Here is a 25,495-nt window from a genome sequence, read left to right as displayed (position 1 = left end):
GCAAGGCAATGCGGACCTTGGCACAAGGGCTGACTACTCACTGCCAAGGCCCAAGAGAACTGCCATATGAAAGCCAAGAAACTCTTCAATAAGGCCAAACACCCAGTCAAACTGGGGATGCACTGGTTCTTCTCAAATGAGAAGAATTTCAGCCAGGACCAGTTGCACAATGTGCAGAATAACGGGTGACTAGCCTACAGTCTGCATGAAGTCCCACACTTCATGAAGACCAAGTTCCCTCAAACTGTGATGGTCTTTGGATATGTTTCCAGTGAAGGCCATGTCATACTGCCCCACATCTTTGAAGAGGGACTCAAACTCACTTCTGATGACTATATTGAGTTGCTGTCCACTGTTGTCAAGCACTGGGTGGAGAGGGTGGCTGCTGGAAGACCATATGTGTGGCATCAGGACTTGGCTCTGTGTCACACCTCCAGGAAAACCCAGGAGTGGCTGTCTGATAACTTCCACAACTTCACCAGTCCCAACATGTGGCCCCCCCAACTCGCCTGATTGCAACCCCATGGACTATTATATGTGGGGCACAATTGACAAAGAAACCAATTGTACAGCCTGCAACACCAAGGATGAGCTGATTGCCATGATCAAACTGGTGTTCAGGTGTCTCTCGAAGGACACAGTGAAGTCCACATGCTGCAGGTTCAGGTCTCCTGTGGTGGAGGCTTAGGGTGGCTTTTTTTAGTAAGTTGTATTTGGCAAAAGATCCACTAAGAGGAGCACTTTGAAATTTGAGAATGCATACATTTTTTGCCAAGATATGACATTTTTCTTTTCTGAAAGTGTCAAATTTATCCCGAACATCCTGTACAGGTATCCAAAACAATGCCAGTGTAAAAGATTGAATTAGACAGAGAAATTATTGGAGAAATACTGTCTTGAATTGGTTAGAAGGTAAGGATCCTACACCAGGAGGAGCATAGCTGTGGCCAAAGCCATCATCTTTAACCAATGTGCTTATATGCTTGAACTGTTGGGAGAGGTAACGGTCACTGCTGGGAGTTTGAGAATGGAGTAGAATTCAAACCCACATCCAAGTGAATGTGAAACCAGCATGCTTCAGATTACATAAGAAAGACGACTACAAGAGACCATAAGGCCTACACTAGGCAGTTCCATGTCCATTACCACCTGTCATCCCCATCCATAAAGTTATATAACCTCTTTAAACAACCAATAGTTTGTGTTCACCACATGGTTACTAAGTTTATCCCATTTATTGGCCACTATTTGTAAACCAGTTCTTGCCTGTTTCCTTAAATCTAAATTTGTCCAATTTAAATCCATTACTGCAAGTCCTGCCCTGTTGTCTTGATATGATGTCCTTGTCTGCATCACCCTTGTTAGAGCCCTTAATACACTTGAACACCTCTATTAGAGTACCCTGTGCTGTGTCTTTCTAGAGTATGAATTAAGGTGCCTAAGCTTGTCCTCGTAAGGTAAATTTCTGAGCCCGTGTATCATTTGGTCATTCTCCTCTACAGATTTTAGTGAATTTATATCCACTCTATAGAATGGAGACCAAAACTGTACCACATAGTCAAGGATGGGTTTAATCAATGCCAGATGGTTTAACTACCTCTGTATTTTTATTTGTAATCATCCATGGAGCCTAATGCTCTGTTAGCTCTATTCCTGGCACCAGTGCACCATTTCCTGGATTGAAGGTCAGGACTCACAGTCCCAAGTTTCATTCACTCTCAGTTTTCTCCAAAAAGGTGTTATCTAAGCTATATCTGCCTTCTGGGTTATGTAAACTTATGTTAACATACTGCACTTTGAGAAATTGAAGTCCATTTGCCATTTCACTGACCATGTGAACAATTTAAGATCTTGCAGTATCCTGGCATCTCCTGACCTGATTTGGCATCCTCTTCTAGTGTCGTCCACAAACTTTATCACTAATAATCCCGTTGTCCAAGTCATTTATATACATGAACAATAAGTGACCCAAAACTGAGCCCTGGGGTACTCCACTAGTAATGCTCCCCCATTTGGATTTTATACCATTAATGGTTACCCACTGTTTTCTGTCACTGATCCATGCTCTAATCCATTCAAACACCTTTCCTCCCATGCCATGGGCTTTGACTTTATTTAGTATATACTATCTGGTTACCTTGTCATGATAAATAACATTGTAACTATCATTAGTATCTGATGCCATGTAGAAATTAGTGTAAAAAGATAGAAGATTAGTTACACAATACCTACCCTGGTGAACCCATGCTGTAAGTCACAGATCAAATTATCACTCGATGTGATCTCTGATTCTATTAGCTATTATGGATTCTAGCATTTTACCTATAACTGACATCAAACTGATTGGCCTGTAGTTATACATAGACCACTTATCTCCCTTTTTGAAAATAGGAACAATGTTTCCCCCCCCCCAAAAAAAAAAAAAAAAAAAAAAAATAGGCACAAGTCCAGTGTCTATTGACTTGTTAAATATTTCCATTAACTGGTTGCAAATTTCAAATTTACTCTTTGAGCACTCTAGGAAATTTTTTGTCTAGACCCAGGGAATTTGTAGCTTTAAGTGTATCAATCTGTTTGACTACTTCCTTGCTAATATTGATTTTAGTTATGGAAGGAGGAGGGTGGAGGGGAGTGGGATATATAGGAAATGGAATGGGTGAGAGTGGTTTCTATGCCTTTTTCATTTTGGCTACCCCCTGTGTAGGGGGAAAAGCCTTTGGTTATGTATATATGTACTTCCTTCATCACCACTGAAGATTGGGTCGCATTTAGGTACCATATCTAACCTCTCCTTAGTAAGTACTCTGAGAAAATATTTATTAAATGCCTTGCTCATTTTATTTTCCAAACCTATCAAGACATCTTCTTCCTTATGATATTTTTTGTAAAGATGAAAGAAGCCCTTTGGGTTGGATCTTGCTTGTCTGGTACTCTCTTTCATACTTACCTGTACATGTGTTCTTTTTAAGCAGTCTAGCCATATCATTATATTTAGATCTAAGGTTTACATCCCTAGATCTAAATGTAATGATATGGCTAGACTGGTTAAAAAGAATATACACAGCAAAATGTAACTATGAAATTAAGGTTGCCAGACAAGCAAGATCCAACCCAAGGGGCTTCTTTGATCTTTACAGAACAAAATATAAGGAATGTTTGAATGGTGCAATGTGGATGTTTTTATGAATTATTTTATGGCATATACTGCTAGAAACATTGAAGATGGAGAGAAATCTCTATAGGCTGCATCAAAATATCATTTACTCATAACCACTCCCTAACTCTCCCTATTCCCCACTTACTCCCATGTATCACATCATCATCCATACACAATCATTCTTCATTCACCCCTATCTTTTACCTTCTCCCTTCCTTCCTCAACAGACATCCCCCTCTTGCTCAATGCCCCTTTTACCCCATCCATCCATCTCATCCTCAGTTGCCCCCTCATGTTCACTCCCTCCACCTGTGCCTTCCACACCTTTTTTATTATTTCTTCACTCATTCTTTCCATGTGTCCAAACCATCCCAATACTCTTTTATCAACCCTACCCCCAACTCCTTTACCATCACTGGCCTCCTCCTCACCTTGTTTCTAACTCTATCCAACCTTATAACCCCTATCATATTTCTCAGACATTTCATCTCAAACATATTTAAACTTTGATGTTTCTGCATGAGGGGACTGAGAACGGGGGTCACCAATGAAATGAAGTGGCCTTGCTGTGGATGTGCTGTCTTGCTGCATTGCTTCTAACCCAGGGCAATGGGTGAGATGCAGGGATGACCCATCATCCAGTAGGAGCCAAGATAAGAAGGAGGGAGGGAGGGATGGTGAATGAAAGTGGAGTGGGTGGGGATGAAATGAATGGAAGCGGAATTGTGCCTTTTGACTTTGGCTACCTCCCTTGTAAGTGGTATATGTATGTACTGTCAGAACAGCAATTGTATAGAAAAGGTGAAAAGTATGGCCTTGGCTGGGCCATTCCTTTTATAAGTGGGAAAGGCCATGCAGTATATGCATGCATGTATGTATAGAAAGGTTATTTGATAGTTGTTAAAATGGAGCTAGTTTGCACTTCCTGCCAAGGTGACATCAAGTTAACTCCAGACCTGTCATCAGTCCATAGTAAACATTTCATCAACTTTAATGAATTTTATTTTGGGTAAGAATGCCTACAAAGAAAACGGAAATACTGAGAATATTATCAACCTTGTATCAAATACTTGCATTTTCCTAACAGGACCAAGGTTATGGACATTGCAGTTTTCCAATTTGGTGGTCTCCAAAGTAGATAATACTCAAGGTAAGATCATTCCTGATAGAATTTTGGTATAGTAGTATCAAAAACTGTAGTGAAATGTAGTACTTTGGTTTTATGATGTTCATTGTTAAATGTAAATCTGGTTGAATAAGCTTAATGAATCTCTTGGAATAAACAAGTCTTTATGTAACTGTGAAGTGATAAGTGTTGATGAAATTACTGTTGGCATACAGCAACAGTGTGATTAGAAAATAATGAAGAAAATGTTTGAAAAATATAGATATATAGGTAGAGAGTTTAAATCTGACAGTATTCCTAATTTTTATAGGTACAGATGCAAAGCTCAATTCATGCATAATGGAACAAACATCAAAAAAGGATGGAGCTACAACGGGTCAAGGAAAAAGACTTGTAAGTCAATCAAGGGTGATAATAAGGAACGTATGGGAGTACTTCCGTGCCCAAGATGAAATAACAAGTGAAGTAGATGTAAACATCAAAACAGCAACTGCTACAGGCACATCACTCCGCACAGTCTACAAAATAAAAAAGCAAGCAAAAGAAGGAAAAATAGAGTCGCCACCACCTAAGAAACGCCATAGCCGTGTCATGCAAAATGTTAGCTCATTTGATGAGGAATATATTAGAAGGGAGATACTATCTTTCTATGGACGAGGAGAAATTCCCACGCTGGATTTACTTCTTGCAAAAGTTAAACTTCCGCCCATTAATTTCTCGAGTGGGAGAACCTCCCTCTACAAGCTTATAAGAAAGATTGGGTTCAGATATCACAGAGTCGAAAATGGAAGGCGTATTCTAATTGAACAGCAAGATCTTGTGTCATGGAGATGCAGATACTTGAGGGAGAAGTTCAAAAACCATACTAGTGATAATCCCAGACCAGAGATATACTTGGATGAGACTTGGATAGCTCAGAATGAGTGTGTTAAAAGTCAGAATGTGGGAGATAGAGAAGTGGAGCCTCCCCTAAAAAGTGGAAAAGGTGACCAATTCATAATTTTGCATGCTGGAGGGGAGAATGGGTTTGTTCCAGGGGGACTTTTAATGTGTGGATCAACAGAGCATCATGATAGTATGAACTCTGAAAGTTTTCATGCATGGTTTGAAGAACAATTGCTTCCCAATATTCAGGAGAATTCAATAATAATCATGGACAGTGCTTCATATCATAATAAGTATATTAACAAAGCTCCAAAAAGAAGTTCAACAAAATATGAAATACTCCATTGGCTTAATGAAAATTCTATACCTCATGACCCAACCCACACCAGATCAGAATTGCTTACCCTTATAAATACAAACAGACATAGACAAGAATATGAGATAGATAAAATAGCATCAAGTTGTGGTCATAAAGTGCTGCGACTTCCTCCATACCATTGCCATTTAAATCCAATGCAAGTTATATGGGATGCAGTTAAAAATGAAATAAAGGAGAAATATATTACCCAAAACAGTTCACAGGGAATTGAGGAAATAGCAAAATTTGTGCTTGAAAATATAACACCAGCATATTGGAAAAAATGTATTGAAGATACAAGAGCAATTGAAAATGAGTATAGAAATAGGGAATTGGCACTTGACCAATTGTTTGAGAATTTCACCATAACCTTGGAAGAATCTGATAGTGATGAGGACATTAATTTTTAATGTACAATTTATTATCTCCTCATGTTATATAAGCATTCCTCTGTCTTGCTGCTCATATACAGTATTTAATTTTTAGTTAGTATGAATGTATATTCCATTAGTTTGAAGACAGAGGCATTGTCAATTTTTTATCCAAATAAATATGAGAATGTTGGGACAAATATTTTTTAATACAACCTTAAGAATGGATTTGAGGAATCTGGGTAGGTAAAAACTGAAGATAATCTGCAAAGGTGAATATACTATGGTTTAAATGGTACACAGAAGGGACAATTGACAGGTACTTGTATGTAGTGGTATTGTAAGATGGACAGATAAGCTGCCTCTTTTCAAAACCTGTGGACCCCCACACCTCCATCAGGAGATGCAGCCCTGAGAGGACTGGCCTGGACCTAAAATCTCTATCAACTTCAGCTACATTTCTTACACTTTTTCACACATGTAGAGCATAGAGCTGGCAACTGGTCTCGTTTTCCTGCAACCTTAAACCAGTGTCCTGGAAATGGTCCCACTTGGCTACAAAAGACAACTGTCCCATTTTTTTTTCCCAGAGGGATCTGTGGGAGGTTCTGAAGACCATTGTTAGCCACTGTGGGGCAGCAGGTTTTCCACTTGGTGAAACTTGAGGCAATGATTGATTGATTGGAACAGTTTTATAGTACATACATACATATACCAAGGCTTTTTCCCCCTTTCAAGGGAGGTAGCCAAAAAGGGAAAGGCATAAAAAACACTCCCACCTATTTCATCCCTAAATACACTCCACACCCCTCCCACCCTCCCTCTCATCTGAGCACCTCCTGGATGACGGGTCATCCCTGCCCCTTGCCCACCGCCCTGGGTCAGAAGCAGTGTCGCAAGACACAGCACATCCACAGCAAGGCCGCTTCATTTAATCGGCGACCCCCCCTCTCCGTCCCCCCTTGCATATAAGGAGAGGACGGGGAGAAATCCCTTCGGGCTGCGTCAAAATTTGCTCACACATACTACCTCACCCCCCACCCCCCCACCCATTCCTCCTCATGCAATCACAACATCATCCATATACAACCATTCTCCACTCACCCGTCCTCTCCCTTCCTTCCTCAACAGACATTCCCCTCTTCCCCAAAGCCCCCTTCACCCCATCCATCCACCTCATCCTAGGACGTCCCCTCATGTTCACTCCCTCCACATCTGCCTTCCATACCTCTTTTACTAGTCTTTCTTCACTCATTCTTTCCATGTGTCCAAACCATCCTAATATTCTTTCATCAACCCTATCTCCCAGCTCCTTTTTCACCCCTGTTCTCCTCCTCACCTCCTCATTTCTCACCCTATCTAGCCTAGTAACCCCCACCATACTTCTCAGACACCTCATCTCAAACACATTCAAAATCCTTCTTCTTCTCTTATGTTTCACGTTTCTGCCCCATACAGTGCTGTTGGCACAATCACTCCTTCATACAGTCTCCTCTTCGCATCCATTCCTAAATGTCTATTCCTCATTACACTCTTTATAGTACTAGTCATTATAAATTTTGCTGCTGATTTGAATCTTCTTTGGAATGTACATGCCAGGCAATGTCGGGGAGTCTCCTCACCTCCTCGTCTCTCACTATCTTGCCTAGCAACCCCTACCATACTTCTCAGGCATTTGATCTCAGATTTAAACTCTTCCTCTCTTCTATGATAAAATAAGCAAAAAATACTTTATCATTGTGCGACCTTTAGTGAACCCATTGTACAGTACAGTACTACCTCTCATTAACAGACGTTAATTAGCTGTGTTTGCTGTGTTTTCACTGTGTTTTCAGTGTTTTTGGTGCCGCTGTTTAGTGCTGTGCAATCACTGCCACCCAAAAACCACTCCAAATGAATGGATTATTCACATGAACGGACACCATTACCCCCCCTTTTAGTCCATTAATGAGAGGTAGTACTGTATATAGAAACATGATAAGGATGGAAGGATTTTATCATGCCCTAAAGAGCTCTGGCACCTATAGAATTGGCACTGCATCCCTGGATATAGATAAGCCAATAGATTTCAGGGGAGAAGACATATGAGCAACACTGGACCTATTCTTACAAAGTTGAATAATGAGATAATGAACATGAAATGCATTCCACCACTTGGCAAGGAAAATAATGAGAGTTTATTTGGATACTTGATTAGGTATTGTGTTCATATATTACACCCATGTGGCTTTGTTGCTCTGATCAATAGGTATAAGCTTGATGTTCTGTTTAGGTAGCTTGTTTCAGGAAACATTTAACCCATTTCTAGAATATATAGATTTGTTTAATTTTAGTTTTTTGTGTACGTGGTGATCCTATAAGGTAGATATCAGAGATAATAATCTCCCAGGTGCCCATAGTGAAAACCCATGAACACCCTCTCCATCATGTAGAGGTGCAACTTTTGGACAGGGCCTAAGATCTCTCTAAACTTTATTTATTTATTTATTTATTTATTATTTTTTTTTTTTCCTTCAATTTTTTCAATTTTTTCACATTAGGAGAGCTGACAACCAGTGAATCTTACTTCTACTTCAAGGTACTAAAAACAGATTACTTAGAAACTGCCCTACACTAATACAACACAGTGGCCCAAAATTTTTTACCCAAGAAGACGTGGAATCTTCTTAAAGCAAACAAGGTTGATTTTTCTCAAAATGAATGGGTGGAAGCAATGCCTGTGAACACCTGGAGGTAATACTCAAGGACAGTTGAACAGTACTTTCAAAACACAAAGGAAGAATTTTTCAGTATTTTGAATTGTGTTTGTGAACCCTACTCCATGTGTTTGGAGGCAGTTGAGTAGGTGGGTAGTGGGCACATCAAACATTGAAGTAAAACTTTGAAACTGTGTACATGAGATACTGAATAATAAAACATTTCCCTTGTTTGGGTTTTCTACCTACCTCTTCTAGGTTAGGTTGGGCAGGGGTTTCCTGTGTTGGGATACAGTGTATGCTACATGAGGTATCAGTGTTTCTATCTCTGAATAGTCATAAGTAAACCTTTATAGTATACAGATAAAGGCATGGGTGTTAAATGCCCCAAATAGGTATAGTTTATATTCATGTATGTGTTAGCTACCTTCTTATAAAATGGAAGAGGTCTTTTGATATATGAATGTATGTGATAACATACAAGCTCTCTAACAATTTCTTTATAACAGGTTCTCAACATGTTGCCATTTTGGCGTCCTCTGCTGGTGGCTGGTGTCACAACCCTTCTTGGCCGCTCAAATCCTAATCTTAGTGGCCTTCAGTTATTTGCAAGTGCTCTGGGTATCTACTTAACATCAGGAGGTTACTACACACTATGGCTGATGTACAAGACCTTCCCAAGGGACATCAAGTAAAGATTCTTAATTTTTCTTTTGCTTAGAATTTTTGTCTGATTCCAGGGATCTGCGTCACTTTTGCTTAATGTGAATGCTTGTCCTGACTTGCCTAAGGCTCAAGATACTTTAGTAGTATAGTTGACTGGACTAGATTTTTTTCTGTTAAGTTCATTGGAGAAGTGGGGAGTAAGCCAGTTCAGGATGTCAGACCTTGGTATGTAAGTTGTCTGCTTCACTGCATTGTTCTTGATCCATGCAGTGTGGTGAGGAATAGGGATGATCCTTTATATGGTGCAAAGGTGAAAGGGGTGTTAAATTGGTTTTAATATGTATTTGAATTGGCCAACTCCCATGTAAAGGGGAAAGGGCTTTTGTTATATGTATGTAGGTTTAGACAAGATGATTGTGGAGAATATTAAGACTTCCAAAAGATTTCCCTGCCCCTTTTAATATGGGATGCTGATGGTGTATGTTGAATCTAGATGATTGCCCCACTGAGTTAATACTGGGATACTCCTGTGAAATTACAGCATTCACATTGGAAACAAAAAAGTACATACCTGTGATCAGCAGGGACTCATCAAACCCTGAAAAGTACAGATTACAACATAAAGCATCCTGTGTCTTTGCTGAATATTGTAGTAATTATTTAAATCCTAATACTTTGTTTTGGTTTTACTATTCACATATAGAATTATAACGTAATGTGGCCTTGGGGTCACTTGGTGATTTTCTTCATCTGTTCTGGTTAATGATGATTGTGCAGTTTGTGGGATGACTACCTGCTTAGCTCGGGGGATAGGAGTGGGAGGAGGGTGGAAGGTGGGCAGTGAGAAGATATACACTCTTGTAGAAAGCGTCCCCTCATATGAGATACACACGATCAATCTAGCACAAATTGCACTATATAGTTTGTACATATGTGATTGGGGTAACTTTTATGCATCTCCCCAAATTATAGTTACTAATACTTCCAACCAGGTTTAGGTCATATCCTGAACTGCATAAAAAGGGCAGCCTCACACTGAATGCCTAGTAACCTTTGACTTCTTGCTGCCAAAAGTCTATGGGAGGTACAACTTCACCTTAATTGAGAAGATGTTGCACAATACATATAATAGATTATCCCCATATGTGAGAATTAGAGATTGGTAATTCACTAGAATCAATACTCAAGATGGAGAATTCACCAGGTGGTAAATTAAAAGATTAATAATTAAAATGATGTATTGGTAACTCAGCATTCCTGAAGAGGGGTCAACCATGTTTGGTGCTATAGAGTTGAGTTCCTTACATAATGTTTTATATAATGTTTTCATATCTACAAACAAAATTGATAGGCCACTCTAAATGGAAAATGTAAACCTGTATCATTTGTTATATTGAGAACATTGTTCCCCTCAGCAGGTTTTTAGAAATGTTTTCAATGTCACTTAATATGCTTTTATATACAAGGCATTCTAGAATAATGATTTCATACAGCTTGATATGCTTAATCGCAGTATTTCAATCTTAATCTTAATTCTACTGCTATCAATTTACTAAATTAACTGAGGCTGTAACCACAGATTAATTTGTAATAATAGCTTATCTACTCAATAAAATGCCCATCAGGATTTGTTCCCGACAATGAATGTCCTGTTAGTAAAAATTCATTTCAGAATGAAATAGCTCTAACATGCCCCCTAAAACATATGAATGTGATTGGTCAATCTTGGATTACCAAGGATTGCATGTCCCTTTAATTTGCATCAAATGATGGATATGATTCCCACCAATTTCCAGTATATTTCATCACACAAGAGAATAAACTCTTTTAATGTATTTTCTCGGAAGCAAAATGGAATTTTTGCCAGTTCAGCTTTGCTGTACAAGGCTTTTAACTTTCATTTCAGTATTAGATTACCTTTTCATTAATATTTCAGAGCTGGGATTAGGTATCTCAAGGTGCAGGCATTACTTTGGGATGCTGGAAGGAAGAACATGAGTATTCCAAAATTATTCATGGAAAATGTTCACAAGAATCCCAACAAAATTGCTTTTCACTTTGAGGATACAGCTTGGACTTTTACACAGGTATTTATGGTACAGCACCTATGTTGTGATACTTTATCAGCTGAATGAATTCATCTGGCATTAATCATGATAGAATCTCTAAAGGTATTCACTGTGCTGGGAGGGCAATAGAGTGTCTTGTAACCACTTTGCATTAGTTAGCCAGAAAAAAATCTGAGGGGTGTTGTCACATTAAATCTGTTCATGGAAATATATCTTATAAATGTTATGACTTTATTCATAGATATATCTTTTACAAATTTGTAATATTCATTTGCATTTTGATGTTGTAGTTTGTATATGAAAGTTATGAACCACTTCATTACAAGTCAAATTCTTGCGTGCAGCACTGGCTGCCATATGAATGATGCATCACACTACTTGCATTATAAGATAGTCACTGCTGTATTAATCATTGTCTTTTACTCTGAGTAATAATAAACACAGAAAACATGAACAAACCAGTTCACAGAATCCAGGGGTAACTTGTGTAGAACTACAAAATATATATAATCAAAATGCTGATGCCGGCATCCTAGTGTACCCACTCACACCTCATGACGCGTATGTAGGTGTCATTGTACTGAAGTGGTTAAAAAGAATATGTTACCAAACAAGATACTAGCTTGAAGAATGTCTCTTATACCAGTAATATGTTGAAAGATGAACATTATAATATAGATTAATAGAATTTGAGAAAGAAAAGGAGGAGTACAAGAAGATGAGAGATGAGTGAGAGGGAGTGAAGGATAGAGTAGAAATAGGAGTGGAAGAGGAATAGAGATGGTTCAAGGAGGGAGTCACAAGGTGTGGAAAGATGGTGTGTGGAACAAGGAGGATGGGAGAAAATGTAAGGAAGGGTAGTGAGTGGTGGGATGGTAAAGCAAAAAAGGTTGTTGAGGAGAAGAAATGAGCATTCACAGATTGGTTACAAAATAGGATGAGAGAATCATATGAGATGTACAAAGAAAAGAGAAGAGGAGTAAAGCATAAGATAAAGGAGGCAAAGAGGAGAGCAGATGTGAAATGGGGTAAGAGTATGACAGAAAACTTTGAAAGTAATAAAAAATGTCTAAAAGGAAATTAAGAGAGGAAGAAGAGGCAAATCAATAAGAGAAGAAAAGGTAAAAGGTGCAGATGGAGAGATGATAATGGAAGAGATGGCAGTAAGGGAGATAGAATATTTTAGGGAGTTGCTAAATGTGAAGGAGGATAGGGAGGAAAATGTAGTTGTAGTGGGAAGCACTAAGAAAATGACAGTAAAGAATGAGGAAAATGGAGGAGAAATAAGGAAAGATGAGGTGAAAGCAGTTATCAAAATGATGAGAGCAGGTAAGGCATCTGGGTTGGATGGGTGTCATGCAGTGTGTCTAAAAAAGGGAGGACAAGCTGGTGAGTTTGTTTGATGTTTGTCTAAAAGTGGGTAGAGTGCTGGAGGACTGGAGGAGTGCCTGTGTAGTTCCACTTTACAAAGAAAAGGGGACTAGTGCGAGCGTAGTAGTTTCAGAGGAGTCAGTTTGTTGAGTGTAGTTGGGAAGGCTTCTGGGAGGGTTTTGATTGAGAGTATTAGGAGAACAGAGTGAGTAATTGGTGAGAAACAGTGTGGGTTTAGGACAGGTACGGGTTGTAGGTCAGATTTTTGTGGTAAGGCAGATATGTGAGAAAGCTTTAGGAGAAAGTAAGGATTTTTTTGGGGCCTTTATTAATTTGGAAAAGGCATGACAGGGTAGACAGGAAGGCACTGTGGGAGGTATTGCAGATATATGGGATAGGAGGAAAGCTGTTAAAAGCAGTCGAGATTTTACAATGGTAGTAGAGCCTATGTTAGAATTAGAAATGGAGAAAGTGAGGGGTTTGAGGTAAAGGGGGGATTTTGCAAGGGATGTGTTATGTCACCTTGGCTATTCAATTTATACATGGATGGGGTGGTGTGAGAGGTAAATGCAAGGGTTATGGGCCAGGGATTGGAGATGGTTAAAGAAAATGGAGAAAAGTGGGAGGTACGCCAGTTGTTTGCTGATGATGCTGTGCAGGATCAGAGGAGGGATTAAAGAAGTTAGTAACTGAGTTTGGGAAGGTGTGCGAATGAAGTTGAAGATAAATTTGTGTAAAAGTAAGATGAGATGAGATGTACAAGGGAAGAATATGGAGGCAAATTGGAAGTGAGTACTAAGGGAGAGAGACTGGAGGAAATGGATAGATTTAGATATTTTGGTGTGAATGTGGTGAGAAAGGGAAGAGTGGAGGTGGTTTAAAAAGTGTGATGAGAAATTGACATTTGGGAATGGATGCCAAGAGGAGATTGTATAAAGGAGTGATTATGCTGTCAGTACTGCATGGGGCAAAAACATGGAACATAAAAGGGGAAGATTTTAAATGTTTGAGATGAAATGCCTGGGAAGTATGGTAGGGCTTACTAAGCTGGATAGAGTGAGAAACAAGGAGAGTGGGGGTGAAAAGGGAGTTGAGAGACAGGGTTGATGAAAGAGTATTGGGATGGTTAGGACACATGGAAAGAATGAGTGAAGAATGATTAGTAAAAGAGGTGTGGAAGGCAGAAGTGGAAGGAGTAAACATGAGGGGGCGACTAAGGATGAGATGGATGGATGGGGGTAAAAGGGGCATTGGGAAAGAGGGGAATGTCTGTTGAGGAAGGAAGGGAGAAGACAGAAGATAGGGGTGAGTGGAGAATGGTTGTGTATGGATGATGCTGTAATACATGAAAAGGAGTGGGTGGGGGATGGATGGGTGAGGGAGTGTGTGTGAATGATATTTTGATGCAGCCCAAAGGGATTTCTCACCATCTTCTCTTTTTCTGCACGAGGGGATGGAGAGTTGGGATCGCCGATTAAATGAAGTGATCTTGCTGTGGATGTGCTGTGTCTCGCTACATTGCATCTGACCCAGAGCAGTGATGAATGGGAGTATAGTATGTGGGGATGAAATGGGTGGGAGTGGATTTTGTATCTTTGTTTTTGGCTACCTCCCTTGCAAGGGGGTAAGGCTGTTGGTATGTGTATGTAATAGAATTTCTAATATTAAAACAGGTTTGTTTCTTTTAGGTTGATGAATACAGTAATCGCATTGCCAATTATTTAGTGAGTCAAGGTTTTCAACATGGAGATACCATTGCCCTGTATATGCAAAATAGGCCTGAATTTGTCTGCACGTGGCTAGGATGTTCCAAGGTGACTACAGTCTTCAGTTATCTATTATTTTCTTGTATATAAAGTCCTTTGATGTTGCTTAGTTCCTATAGTCTCAACCCATTCTTGTAACACTTGCTATATTTTTCAAACACTTCATCATCAAAAACATTCAAACACTTCCTTTCTACCTCCCTAATATGCCAAGCTCCATATTGTGCCATGGGTACAATCCATCCTTCATACACCTTGCTCTTTGCATTCAGCACCACATACCTGTTTTTTTTGTAACTTTTCATTCCTCAAATATTTATTTATTTATTTTTCACTATAATTTTCTTTTTTGTCCATTCTACCATTTACTGCCACATGTGACTCTCCAATTTCTCCAGCCCAATACTCTTCACATTCAGCCTGTCTCTGTCATTGTCCTTGTACATTTCTTCTCTTCAGTTTGCCCATATTCTCTCTTAATTTTCTTCTCTCACATGTCCTTCCTAACTCAGTGACCTACTGCTTTATCTCTCCTCAGAATATTCAATAATTTAACTGTTGTTTAACTTAGATATGAAATATTTGTGTTCACTAACGTGTGGATAAAATTTGATTTGTAGCATGTCATCCTAGACTGAAAAATGAAACAGTAAATTGAAATTCAAGCTTCTAACAAGGTAAATCAAAATACTTTTCTTTTTTCTTCCAGATAGGGGTGGTGGCAGCTCTGATCAATTTCAACTTGCGCTTCATTCCACTTGTCCACTCCATTAAAGTGGCAAACAGTAAAGGAGTCATATGTGGAGTGGATATGCAAGAAGGTAAAGACTTTTCAATGTTCTTATTATAGAAGGGACCAATGATAGGCACCCACTAGTCTTGCAAAATGGATGGAAGAGAAAATAATGTCGCTGCTGCCCATTTCTAAAACCTGTGAACCCACTCACCTTCATCCAGAGGTGCCCTTGAGGGTCTTGCACTTAGTCTAAGAACATAAGAATGAAGGAGACTGCAAGAGACCATTAGGCCTACACTAAGCTGTCCTGTCCCTTACCACCATTCAATCCTATCCATAAAGTTATCTAATCTCTTAAAACTATGAATTGTTTCAGCACTTGCATTGTTACTGATTTCTTTCATATATCCTTCTTTGTTCAATTTAGATTCATTACTATCAGTCCTGCCCTGCTGTCTTAATATGATGACCTTGTCTGTATTACCCTTGTTAGCCCTTGACTCCTTTGAATGTATCTGTTAGATCACGCTGCACTCTTCATCTTTCCAGAGTGTAAGTTAGGTACCTAGGCCTAATTTTTGGCCCAGGATCGTCAACTTTTTCTGTATTTTTTACATGGTACACAAGGAGATTGAACATAGTGACTACTCCCCTTCTACTACTACTCCTACCCTAGCATTAAGATCTCCCAATACCACTACATTGACATTTCTCTCTAAACCCTCTATGCACTCATTGGAATCTATAATATTAATAGATGAGGAAATTTTCCATTGTTTATTGTGCTTATTTATTGCAGAGATATTAGAAGTCATGGAAGAACTTGGTGAAATGAAGATATACATTTCAGGATCAGGGAAGGAAGTTCTAGTTAAAGGTAATCTTTCTTTACATTTCAATTTTTCTTCTTCTTACATTATTAGACTTCCTGTGGATGTGCTATATCATGCTGCATTGCTTGTGACCTGGGTAGTGGGCAGTAGGTAGGGATGACCTTTCATCCACGAAGAGCTAAGTTGAGAGGGAAGGGAAATGGATGGGGGATGGGAGTGGGTGCACATGCCTTGGCTGGTTACCTCCTTTATAAGGGGGAAGATGCCCTTGGTGTATAAATAAATAATTAAGATTTCCCCCCCCCCCCTCTTCTATCATCATTCATACTAAAGAAGTAATGCAGGCATCATGAGGCATGAGTGGGTATATGGGGCTGCTGGTGTTGCCATGTTGATTATATTTATTTTGTATTTGTAGCTGAGTGACCCATGTATTCTGTGAACAGGCTTGATTGTGTTTTCTGTGGTTATTAATATTTAGAGTGAAAGAGGACAAGTAATACAGCTGCAACTTTGTATTTTATAACATGAGTATTGTGATGCATCATCAAATCATTGTACATCAGGCATCTGATGTTCTGTGTGAGAATTTGACTTGTATTGAAGTGGTTAATAGACGTCTTGCTACATTGATTCTCACCCAAGCAGTGGGCACAGGACAGGGCTCACCTCTTGTTCAGAAGGAGCTAAGATGGAAGGGAAAACAAGTGGGTATTGGATGTGTGTGAGATGGTTGAGGGTGTGTGTGTGTCTTTATGCTTTTATCATAAAGGTTGGCATGACTTGTTCTCTCACTCTTTTGAGAAGACCTTGACTTGGTAAGGTTGTATACACACATATATAACAAAGATAGTTGCAGGGGGAAGTGCTAAGAAAATAACCATGATGAGTGATGAAAATGGAGGAGAAATAAGGAAGGATGAAGTGAAGGCAGTTGTTGAGATGATGAGAGCAGGTAAGGCACCTGGTCTGGATGGATGCCATGCAGAATGTGTAAAAAAAAAAAGGAGGTACAGTGATGGTGGACTGGCTGGTGAGGTTATTTAATGTTTGCTGGAGAGAGGGTAGAGTGCCGGAGGACTGGAGGAGTGCCTGTATAGTTTCACTTTACAAGGGAAAAGGGGACAAGTATGAGTGTAATAGTTTCAGAGGGATTGGCTTGTTAAGTGTAGTTGGGAAGGCTTATGGGAGAATCTTGATTGAGAGGATTAGGAGAGGAACAGAGGGAGTAATTGGTGAGGAACAGTATGGATTTAGGACAGTTAGAGGTTGTGTAGATCAGATTTTTGTGGTAAGACAGATATGTGAGAAAGCTATAGTAAAAGGTAAGGATGTTTTTTGGGCTTTTATGGATCTGGAAAAGGCTTATGACAGGGTAGACAGGAAGGCACTGTGGGAGGTATTACAGATATACAGGATAGGAGGAAAGCTTCTAGGAGCTGTCAAGAGTTTTTACGAGAGTAGTAGAGCATGTGTCAGGGATGCATTATGTTACCCTGGCTGTTCAACTTATACATGGATGGGGTGGTGCAAGAGGTAGATGCAAGGGTAGTGGGTCAGGGATTGGAGATGTTTAACCCCTACCATACGGTGCCGCACACATAGGCATCATGAGGAGCAAGTGGATTTGCGACGATGCCATATCGGCGTCTTGATTATATTTATTGTAGTTGCCCCTGCGTTTTGACATTCTCCCTAATCTGCCCTTAATCACATTCTCTATGGTTTTCAAAATTCACGGGTGAAAGAGAGAACGATCGATATAAGCGGTGACTATATTTTATGATGCGAGTATTATTACGACATGTCGTACGGCTGGCATTGGCTGCTGCCCGCGTGATTTAAGTCCCGGAGTGAAGTGGTTAAAGAAAATGGAGAAAAGTGGGAGGTGAGCCAGCTGTTGTTTGCAGATGACACTGCACTTGTAGCAGGATCAGAGGAGGGATTGAGGAAATTGGTGACAGAGTTTGAGAGAGTGTGTGAAAGAAGAAAGTTGAAGATAAATGTGGGGAAAAGTAAGGTGATGAGATGAGATGTACAAGGGATGAAAGTGGCAGCAGACTGGAAGTGAGCATTAAGGGAGAGCGACTGGAGGAAAGGGATAGTTTTAGATACTTGGGTGCGAATGTGGCAGGAAAGGGTGGAGTGGAGGTAGAATGTAGATTGAGAGAAGAGAGTAAATGCCTTGGTGGATTAAAAAGTGTAATGAGGAATAGACATTTGGGAATGGAGGCTAAGAGGAAACTGTATTAAGGAGTGATTGTGCCAACAGCACTGTATGGGGCAGAAACATGGAACATAAGAGAAGAAGAGAGAAGGAGTTTGATTGTGTTTGAGATGAGGTGTCTTAGAAGTATGATGGGGGTTACTAGGCTGAATAGAGTGAGAAATGAAGAGGTGAGGAGGAGAACAGGGGTGGTAAGAGAGTTGGGAGATAGGGTGGATGAAAGAGTATTGGGATGGTTTGGACTCATTGAAAGAATGAGTGAAGAAAGACTTGTAAAAGAGGTATGGAAGGCAGATGTGGAGGGAGTGAACATGAGAGAGTGACCTAGGATGAGATGGATGGATGGGGTGAAAGGGGCTTTGGAGAAGAGAGGAATGTCTGTTGAGGAAGGATGGGAGAAGACAGAAGACAGGGGTGAATGGAGAATGGTTGTATATGGATGATGTTGTGATCCGTGAGGGGAAAAGGATGGGGGGATGGGGGTGAGGTAGTATGTATGAGAAAAATTTGACGCAGCCTAAAGGGATTTCTCCCCATCTTCTCCTTTTCTGCATGAGGGGACGGAGAGGGAGGGTCGCCGATTTAATGAAGCGGCCTTGTTGTGGATGTGCTGTGTCTTGTGACACTGCTTCTGACCCAGGGCAGTGGACAAGATGCAGGAATGACCTGTCATCCAGGAGGTGCCAAGAGAAGAGGGAGGGTGGAAGGGAGTGGAGTGTATTAGGGATGGAATGGGTGGGAACTGTTTTTATGCATTTTTCTTTTTGGCAACCTCCCTCGTAAGGGGGAAAAAGCCTTTGGTATATGTATATAACAAGGTTGAAATTTTCTCTACTACTGAGTGTTACTTTTCAGGTGCAATAGCCTTGGACACGGCCCTTTCTGCTGCCCAACCACTTCCGCCACCCCAGTTGGATAGTGTGAGCTTCACTGACAAACTTGTTTACATCTTTACATCGGGAACAACTGGTTTGCCCAAGGCTGCAATCATCAAACATTGTCGGTATGGATACTAGTTTTCATGTATATTCAAGTCATTTGTCTGGAGAACGTTCTAGTTGAACAAAAGAGAAGTTTTGCAGTATTTTCTGTAACTGATTTGGTAAAGCAATGCTAGATACTAGGTAAATTTGTACTTTAATATTGATCTATTCTGGGTCATATAGGACAAATGTTAGGACATCATCTCCCTGCTTACCTTCATTCAAAGATGCAACCCTGAGTGTCTCCATATTAGGATATACCAATGGCTTCTGTGGCAGTGAAAGTATTAACTCGCTGTGTACACTAACACGTACACAACAGTTAAACATTTCTTTCATGAGAGATCTTTGGGGAGCTCAGTTGTATGCTGGAATGCCTTGGGACTGTGGGTTTGTTGTGAAATAGATTTTGTTTATTAAAGTGAAACCATAAACCTTGAGTATAGTCTGGGGATAAAAGTGGTTATCAGTACTGTTACCCAAAGTAGAAAGAAGGAAGGTGAGGGGGCCTAGACCAGGAGGTGCATAGCTGCAGCTGAAGCTGTCACTTTTGCCCTATGTGCATGAGCTGTTGGGGCAGGTCACAGTCATACATATACCAAGGCTATTTCCCCCTTACAAGGGAGGTAGCCAAAAAGGGAAAGGCATAAAAACACTCCCACCCATTTCATCCCTACATACACTCCACACCCCTCCCCCCCTCCCTCTCATCTGAGCACCTCCTGGATGACGGGTCATCCCTGCACCCTGCCCACCGCCCTGGGTCAGAAGCAGTGTCGCAAGACACAGCACATCCACAGCAAGGCCGCTTCATTTAATCGGCGACCCCCCCTCTCCGTCCCCCCTTGCATATAAGGAGAGGACGGGGAGAAATCCCTTCGGGCTGCGTCAAAATTTACTCGCACATACTACCCCTGCCCATTCCTCCTCATGCAATCACAACACAATCACAACACAATCACAGTCACTAATGGAAATTGGAGAGAAGTGCAGGATTCAAACCAACAAATAAGCAAATGTGAGACCCCACTTCTGATTATACCACCGGCACACTGTTATTTTAAGTAGGTTCTAACTTAAACAGTGGGGTGAGTTCTTTCAGTTAAATAAAATTGACTGGTATACATACATACACCAACGGCTTTTTCTCCCTCACAAGGGAGGTAGCCAAAAACAGACATAAAATCTGCTTCCAACCATTCCATCCTCACGTACTCCACTCCCATTCACCCCCCTCCCTCCCTCTTATCTTGGCTCCTCCTGGATGATGGTTCATCCCTGCATCTCACCCACTGGCCTGGGTCAAAAGTAATGTAGCAAGACACAGCACTCGTGCTTTCCATTTGTCCAAACCATCCCAATACTCTTTCATCAACCTTATCTTTCCAACCCCCTTTTCACCCCCACTCCCCTCCTCACCTCTTCATTTTTCACTCTATCCATCCTAGTAACCCCTATTGTGCTTCCTAGGCATTTCATGTTAAACACATTTAAATTCTTCCTCTTTTAGTTCCATGTTTCTGCCCCCATACAGTGTTGTTGGCACAATCATCCCATACAATCTTCTCTTAGCATCCATTCCCAAATGTCTATTTCTTGTTACACTTTTTAATCCCCTAGGGCATTTACTTGCTTCTCTCAATCCATATTCAACCTCCACCTCCATTCCTCCTTTTCTCACCACATTCACACCCAAGTATCTAAAGCTAACATCTTCCTCCAGTCTCTCTTCCTTAACCCCTTCCATACGGTGCCGCACACGTAGGCGTCATGGGGAGCGAGTGTATTCGCGAGGCTGCCATATCGGCGTCTTGATTATATTTATTGTAGTCGCCCCTCCATAATGACATTCTTTCTAATTCTTTTGTAATCGCATTTTCTATGGTTATCAAAATTCACGGGTGAAGAGAGAACGATCGATATAAGCGGTGACTATATTTTATGATGCGAGTATTATTACGACACGTCGTACGGCTGGCATTGGCTGCTGCCACCGAGATCTAAGTCCATGACGCCTACGTGTGCGGCACCGTATGGAAGGGGTTAATACTTACTTCCAGTTTGCTGCCACATTCTCCCCTTGTGTATCTCATCATCTAAATTTTACCCACATTTATCTTCAACTTCCTTTCTCACACTTTCTCAAACTCTGTCACTAACTCCCTTGACCCCTCCTCTAATCCTGCCACAACTGGCTAAGCCACCATTTTTTCTCCATTTTCTTTAACCATCTCCAATCCCCAGTCCTATTATCCTTGTGTTTACGTCTCACATCACCCCATCCATGTATAAATTGAACAACCAAGGCGAAATAACACATCTTTGGTGAAGTCCCACCTTTACCTCAAACCACTCACTCTCTCCATTTCAAATTTTAACACAGGCTCTACTACTCTTGTAAAAACTCTTGACTACTCTTATCAGCTTTCCTCCTATCCCATATATCTGCAGTACCTCCCACAGTGCCTTCCTGTCTATCCTGTCATAAGCCTTTTCCAAATCAGTAAAGGCCCAAAAAAGATCCTTGCCTTTTCCAAAAGCTTTCTCATGTATCTGCCTTACCACAGAAATCCGATCCACACAACCTCTACCTGTCCTATACCCACACTGTTCCTCACCAATTACTTCCTGTTCATCTCCTAATCCTCTCGATCAAAACCTTCGCATAAGCCTTCCCAACTACACTCAAAAACTGACCTCTCTGAAACTACTACACTTACATTTGTCCCCCTTTCACGTATAAAGGAACTATACAGGCACTCCTTCAGCACTGTACCCTCGTTTAGTCAAACATTAAACAACCTCACCAGCTAATCCACCATCACTGTACTCAGGGCCCTGACATGGGGGGGCATATGCCATGGGGTGGCAATTCTTGTGTGGACATGCCACCCACAAGGCTGACAAAATAATTATAATAAAAAAGGTCAAAGGAGCCCTGAATATTTTACAGTAATATATGAATTTTGCTTTAGAATCAACAGAATATGAAATATTTTTCCCTTGTCCTTTCTACAATAGGGACATTCAATACAATTTATAAAATCCGTTTAATTATTTCTCAAGCCAATAGCTAAAACAGGCTCTAAGGGATGGTGGAGAAGGAAGTGGTGATGATGGAGGGGGGTGGGATGTCACTGAGAACTTTCCTGGGGGAGGGGCAGCCCTTATTCATGTAAGGGCGCTGAGTATACCTCCCTTTTTTTTTTTTTTTTTTTTTTTTTTTTTTTAAAGATATTTTGCACGACACCCATCCAACCCAGGTGCCCTGCCTGCTCTCATCATTTTGATAACTGCTTTCACTGCATCTTTCCTTATTTCTCCTCCATTTTCCTCATTCATCACTGTCATTTTCTTAGCACTTCCCACTGGAACTACCTTTCCCTCCCTATTCTCCTTCACATTTAGCAACTCCCTGAAGTACTTTGCCCATCTTCCTCTTACTGCCATCTCTTCCATTATCATCTCTCCATCTGCACCTTTTACCTTCTCTTCTCTACTTGATTTGTCTCCTCTTCCTCTCTTAATTTCTTTCCAAAACATATTTTTATTACTTTCAAAAATTTGTCATACTCTTACCCCATTTCACATTTGCTCTCCTCTATTCCTCCTTTATCTTATGCTTTACTTCTCTTATCTTTTCTTTGTACATCTCATATAATTCTCTCATCCTATTTTGTAACCAATCTGTGAATGTTCGCTTCTTCTCTTCTACAACCTTCTTTGCTTCTTCATCAAACCACTCATCCCTTCCTTCTATTTCCTCCCATCCTTCTTGTTCCACACACCAACTTTGCACACTGTGTGACTCCTTCCTTGAACTATCTCCATTGCTCCTCAACTCCTAGTTCTACTCTAGCACTACTAGTGCACTCAGTCACAGATGCACCTGAGAACAATTGTATCTGTACCTTGCCTGTACCCATACACTTGTATGATTCGCCATTCACCGTAGTCATGTGGACATTTTCTTTCGTCTAGCGCAAACACAAAGGGACATGCACAATGCATTTGGTACATCTGGTGTTAATAAGGTGTTACAGTTCTTACTGTTCACTAGTATTTGCGTTCTTGGCAGCGCATCATTCATTGATAATTCAGAGAGGAGGCTTATGCTGGTGCTGCCCCTCCCAATCCATTGCACTACTGTAGAGAACCTAGATAACTTGTAGAAGCCAATGTTGAAAAAACACAACTGAAGCTTTTGGCTGCTTTACTCCCTTCTATTTACACTCAACTGGCCATGACGTCAGGTCGGTTCTGAAGCTTCAAGACCCAACACAAACAAGTGGTTATGACCAGCAGCTAATGGCCAATGAATGAGCTCGTGATGCATGTCACAGGTTGGGAAACAGGTTGTCATGGAATAGGGCAGTTGGGAGAGCCCTGAGCAAACCATATACACATCCTATACATGCATAGATATGTATCCGCCAATGGCCATATGTATACTACACTAACTAATGACAGAACTGAGGCTGGAAATGCCAACGGGCAGCAACAAGACCTTGGAGACAGGAGGAGGTGGGAAGGGGTGGTTACTCCTGATACTCCATAAATCTAGATGTAGTTGGAGCAAGAACGAGTCATGCTCAGCTGCCTTATATAGATCTACAAAAGGGGGAGGAGTTTAGCAAATTGGAACTTGTAGGAGAGGAACAGGAGCACAAATGCCCAAGCCACCTCTACAGGTTTTAACATGAAATCCAACCAGCTAAAGTACTTCAGAAATTTTCATCATGCGGGTTGTGATAACATCTTGTCCTTTAGTAGTGTTCTTGTGTATATTTCCTTAAAAAAATCTTTCATCCATTCTAGTAGTTTGGTTGTCAGTCTTCCAACATGCTCCAATTTCCACACAAATTGATTGTGAGATAATGTGTCAGATGCCTTCTCTAGGTCAAGGTATACACAGTGCACTCACCCCTCTATCTTTTGTATTGTATCACTCTCGAGTAAAAACTTTAAAGGTTCAACACACACAACCTTCCAGATTTGAAGCAAAATTGAGTGTCAGAATGTTCATCATTTCAAGATATTTAGCCATCTGTATGGCCACAATTGGGGGTGAATATTGTTAGCAGAGTGGCAATTTTGACTTGTGATGTTTGTAATTTGGTTTGGGATGGTAGTTAGCCATGCCTTCATGCAGATGGTATGGGAGAGATTTTAAATGTAAATATCTGACTATTATATACTATATATCTGACCCATCATCCAGGAGGTGCCAAGATAAGAGGGAGGGAGGAGGGTGGAGGGGAGTGGAATATATAGGAAATGGAATGGGTGGGAGTGGTTTCTATACCTTTTTCTTTTTGGCTACCCCCCATGTAGGGGGAAAAAGCCTTTGGTATATGTATGTATCTGGAGTTTGCAAAGACAGTTAATTTTCTGCCCACAGGAAAACATTGCTGTAGATTGGGGTTGGGGGGGATAGAAGAGAGAGAGAAGAAAAAAAAAAAAAAAAAAGAAAATCAGGTGGAAAAATTTACTTCCACCATTTGTGGGTTCTTATACATATTTGGAGCTTTTGAAGAGCAGGGACCCCAATTGTTCCATTTGGTCCCATGTAAGAAAACAAAATAAAAAATGCAGAAATAAAATGGTTAGGTTTGGTAGACCTTTTGAACAATAGATATCCCAATTTTGCCTTTTTGAATAATAGGGACCCAAATCAAATGGGACCCCTATAATTCAAAAGCTCTGCATATTTTTCTGGAAAATTTTGGAAATTTTATCATCAGAATATATTTGTAGTTTTCCTATAGAATTGGTTGTTTCTAGTGATTAAAAGGATACTTGATATTTTACTTGGAGAAGAGTAGACTGGAATATTTGTGTATAAAGCAGAAAAAGGTGACATGATTTTGCTTGAGAGAAGTAAAGGTGTCTTCTAGATAAGATTTATTACTAGGCTGGAGGTGCAGGAGGTGCCAAGATAAGAGGGAGGGAGGAGGGTGGAGGGGAGTGGAATATATAGGAAATGGAATGGGTGGGAATGGTTTCTATGCCTTTTTCTTTTTGGCTACCCCCCGTGTAAGGGGAAAAAGCCTTTGGTATATGTATGTACTAGGCTGGAGAGAGTGAGAAATGAGGAGGTGAGGAGGAGAACGGGGGTGGTAAGGGAGTTGGGAGATAGGGTGGATGAAAGAGTATTGGGATAGTTTGGACACATGGAAAGATTGAGTGAAGAAAGACTAGTAAAAGAGGAATGGAAGGCAGATGTGGAGGGAGTTAACATGAGGGGGCGA

The 25,495-nt window shown here is 40.6% G+C and overlaps 1 protein-coding gene across 4 annotated transcripts in view; it reads left to right on the top strand.

Moving 5' to 3' along the window:
• LOC143026502 (long-chain fatty acid transport protein 1-like) overlaps positions 1 to 25,495 on the top strand; it is a 63,940-nt gene that overhangs the window by 20,013 nt on the left and 18,432 nt on the right. For 2 of the 4 annotated variants that reach the window (XM_076187018.1, XM_076187016.1), the window contains exons 2-7: positions 9,103 to 9,284; positions 11,196 to 11,346; positions 14,388 to 14,513; positions 15,175 to 15,286; positions 16,001 to 16,078; positions 19,117 to 19,264. In XM_076187018.1, coding sequence (XP_076043133.1) covers positions 9,112 to 9,284; positions 11,196 to 11,346; positions 14,388 to 14,513; positions 15,175 to 15,286; positions 16,001 to 16,078; positions 19,117 to 19,264 — 788 coding nt within the window. In that variant the 5' untranslated portion in view covers positions 9,103 to 9,111. Of the gene's footprint in view, positions 1 to 4,244; positions 4,308 to 4,593; positions 6,670 to 9,102; positions 9,285 to 11,195; positions 11,347 to 14,387; positions 14,514 to 15,174; positions 15,287 to 16,000; positions 16,079 to 19,116; positions 19,265 to 25,495 lie in introns of those variants that run through there. The other 2 variants (XM_076187017.1, XM_076187019.1) reach the window with 2 other exon arrangements.

Source organism: Oratosquilla oratoria, chromosome 6 (genome assembly GCF_046742065.1).
Source record: "Oratosquilla oratoria isolate Oo_2021 chromosome 6, ASM4674206v1, whole genome shotgun sequence".
Classification (NCBI taxonomy): domain Eukaryota; kingdom Metazoa; phylum Arthropoda; class Malacostraca; order Stomatopoda; family Squillidae; genus Oratosquilla; species Oratosquilla oratoria.
This window is presented reverse-complemented; position numbering and strand designations above follow the sequence as displayed.